The sequence below is a fragment of the Pyrgilauda ruficollis genome, unplaced genomic scaffold, assembly GCF_017590135.1.
Source record: "Pyrgilauda ruficollis isolate IOZ18807 unplaced genomic scaffold, ASM1759013v1 scaffold2666, whole genome shotgun sequence".
In the NCBI taxonomy this organism is placed as follows: Eukaryota; Metazoa; Chordata; class Aves; order Passeriformes; family Passeridae; genus Pyrgilauda; species Pyrgilauda ruficollis.
In genome coordinates, this window is record NW_024524007.1 from 1 (window position 1) to 2433 (window position 2433).

At 55.4% G+C, this 2433-nt stretch overlaps 1 protein-coding gene across 1 annotated transcript; it reads left to right on the plus strand.

Annotated features, from left to right (window-relative positions):
* Positions 1-321: 321 nt before the first annotated feature.
* LOC121355718 (collagen alpha-3(IV) chain-like) lies at positions 322-2398 on the plus strand. Its single transcript, XM_041471373.1, has 2 exons — positions 322-988; positions 1172-2398. Exons 1-2 carry the CDS (start codon positions 575-577, stop codon positions 2141-2143), a joined length of 1386 nt encoding a protein of 461 aa, XP_041327307.1. The 5' UTR covers positions 322-574; the 3' UTR covers positions 2144-2398.
* Positions 2399-2433: the final 35 nt, after the last annotated feature.

Here is a 2433-nt window from a genome sequence, read left to right on the forward strand (position 1 = left end):
ATATATATATATATATATATGAATGATATACATATATATGTAAAAAAATAAAATAATTATATATAAAATATAGCATATATACACATATATACACATGAATAAAACATATACATACAATTGCATTTAAAATGTGTATATTGTGTTTTATAATTTATATTTTATATATATTCATTAGCATGCACACCGTGTACTTTGTATGTAAAATGTATCTATAAAATATAGATTGTGCTTTATGAGGTGTATATTATATATAATAATATCTAATTACATATTTTAAAATATATCAATTGGCTTATATATTTTATTATATGTACTAGATGATAATTATATATATTATGCCTATAATTATACATATCTTTATATTCTAGCATTATACAGATTTGGCAATTATTTATGTATAATTATACACAAACACAGGAAATTCACAATTCCTGCTGTTGGGAAATCCCCCTCCCCACATCCAGGGAAAATCATTCCCGGGAGAATCCCCATCCCCAGCAGCTTCTTCCCTGGAAATCCAGCCCATAATACCCTGGTCCTGGAGGAGCCCTTTAACCCCAGCGCTGCCGCTGGAATGGCACACGGAGCTGGGAGCACAGCCAGGCTTGGAGCTCTTTTATTGCGACACAGCCGGGTGGGACACGGGGACCGCGGGCGGGGCCACCGAGGGGTTAAAGGGGACGGAGCCCTGGGGGCCCGGGGTGTCCCGGGGTGTCCCGGGGTGTCCCGGGGTGTCCCCGGGTGTCCCGGGGTGTTTGGGGGTGTCCCAGGGTATCCTGGCGTGTCCTGGGGGTGTCCTGGGGGTGTCTCAGGGTGCCCAGGGTGTCCTCAGGGTGTCCCAGGGTATCCTGGGGTGTTCTGGGGTGTCCCAGGGTGTCCTGGAGGTGTCCCAGAGGTGTCCTGGGGTGTCACAGAGTCCCAGGGTGTCCCAGTATGCCCCAGAGGTGTCTCCAGGATGTCCAAGGGGTGTCCCAGAGGTGTCCCAGGGGTGTCTCATGTCTCAGGGTGCCCAGAGTGTTCTCAGGGTGTCCCAGGGGTGTCCCAGGGTATCCTGGGGTGTTCTGGGGTGTCCCAGGTTGTCCTGGAGGTGTCCTGGGGGTGTCTCAGAGTCCCAGAGTGTCCCAGGGGTATCCCAGAGGTGTCTCCAGGATGTCCAAGGGGTGTCTCAGAGGTGTCCCAGGGTGTCCTGGGGGTGTCTCAGGGTGCCCAGGGTGTCCCAGGGTATCCTGGGGTGTCCCAGAGTGTCCTGGAGGTGTCCTGGAGGTGTCCCAGAGGTGTCCTGGGGTGTGTCAGAGTCCCAGGGTGTCCCAGTATGCCCCAGAGGTGTCTCCAGGATGTCCAAGGGGTGTCTCAGAGGTGTCCCAGGGGTGTCTCAGTGTCCTGGAGGTGTCCCAGTGTGTCCCAAGGTGTCCCCGGGGTGCCCACCCTGCTGGAAGACGTGCTGCTGGCAGCTGTCCCCTGGCCATTCCCGAGGGATTCGCTGCCAGGTGTGCTCAGACCCAAGGATGAGCTGCTGGCTGTGGAATCAGCCACCAAAACCAGCAAAAAGCCCAAAGTGGTGTTTCCTAAAGGGACCCGGGGACACACCTGGAGCTGGGGACGGCCACCAGCAGCAGGACTCCACATGCCAGCTGGGAATGTCCTCAGAGCATCCCGGGGGCCGATCTGTACCCAGAGCTCTGCCCGGGGGGTCTCACACACCCCTCCCAAGGCCATCCCGGGCTCTGGATCTCCATCCCAGCTCTCCAAGAGGAGGGGACAGCACGTCCCTTGGGCGGGTGGCATCGGTGGGATGTCCCCGTGTCCCTGTCCCCACACTGGCCAGGTGACCCCACATCCCAGCGATGCCCACAGCCCATCCTGCCGGGACCTGGCACACCCCGGGGTGGGGAGCAGGAAAAGGAGCAACGAGGGGAAACGGAAGGAGCTGAGCCATGCCCAGGCTGGAAGGTTTGGGACATGGGTGACACCACCCCGGGACTGTCCCCTGGCTGTCCCTGGCTGTCCCAGGGAGCAGCCAACAGACCCATCCTCCAGGAGAGACACTCAAAACTCCTCGCTGGCACCTTTTGCTGCAACTGGTCCTCATTATTCCTTAATTAACATAGCCAGGAAATCAATTAAGTGCGACATTTCTAATTAAATGCTCCGGGAGACGATCGCCTGGTGATGGTTCTGTGGAAGTGAAGGGCTCGACGCGAGCGGCGCTCCCCGTCCCTGCCTCCCTGCCAGCCACACAAACGGGAACGCGAGCGCGCGGGGTGTTCCCGCAAAGCCGGGCTCCGCGCTGAGCCTGGGAGATTAATTAGCGACTAACGAACGCGCAGGGTGTTATCAGGAGCTGGCTCGGGAGGCTCCCTGGCCTGACAACCAGCGCGGGCCTGGAGCCACTGGGAGGGCTGAGCAGGGCATTCCCACCTGGGACATTCCTGT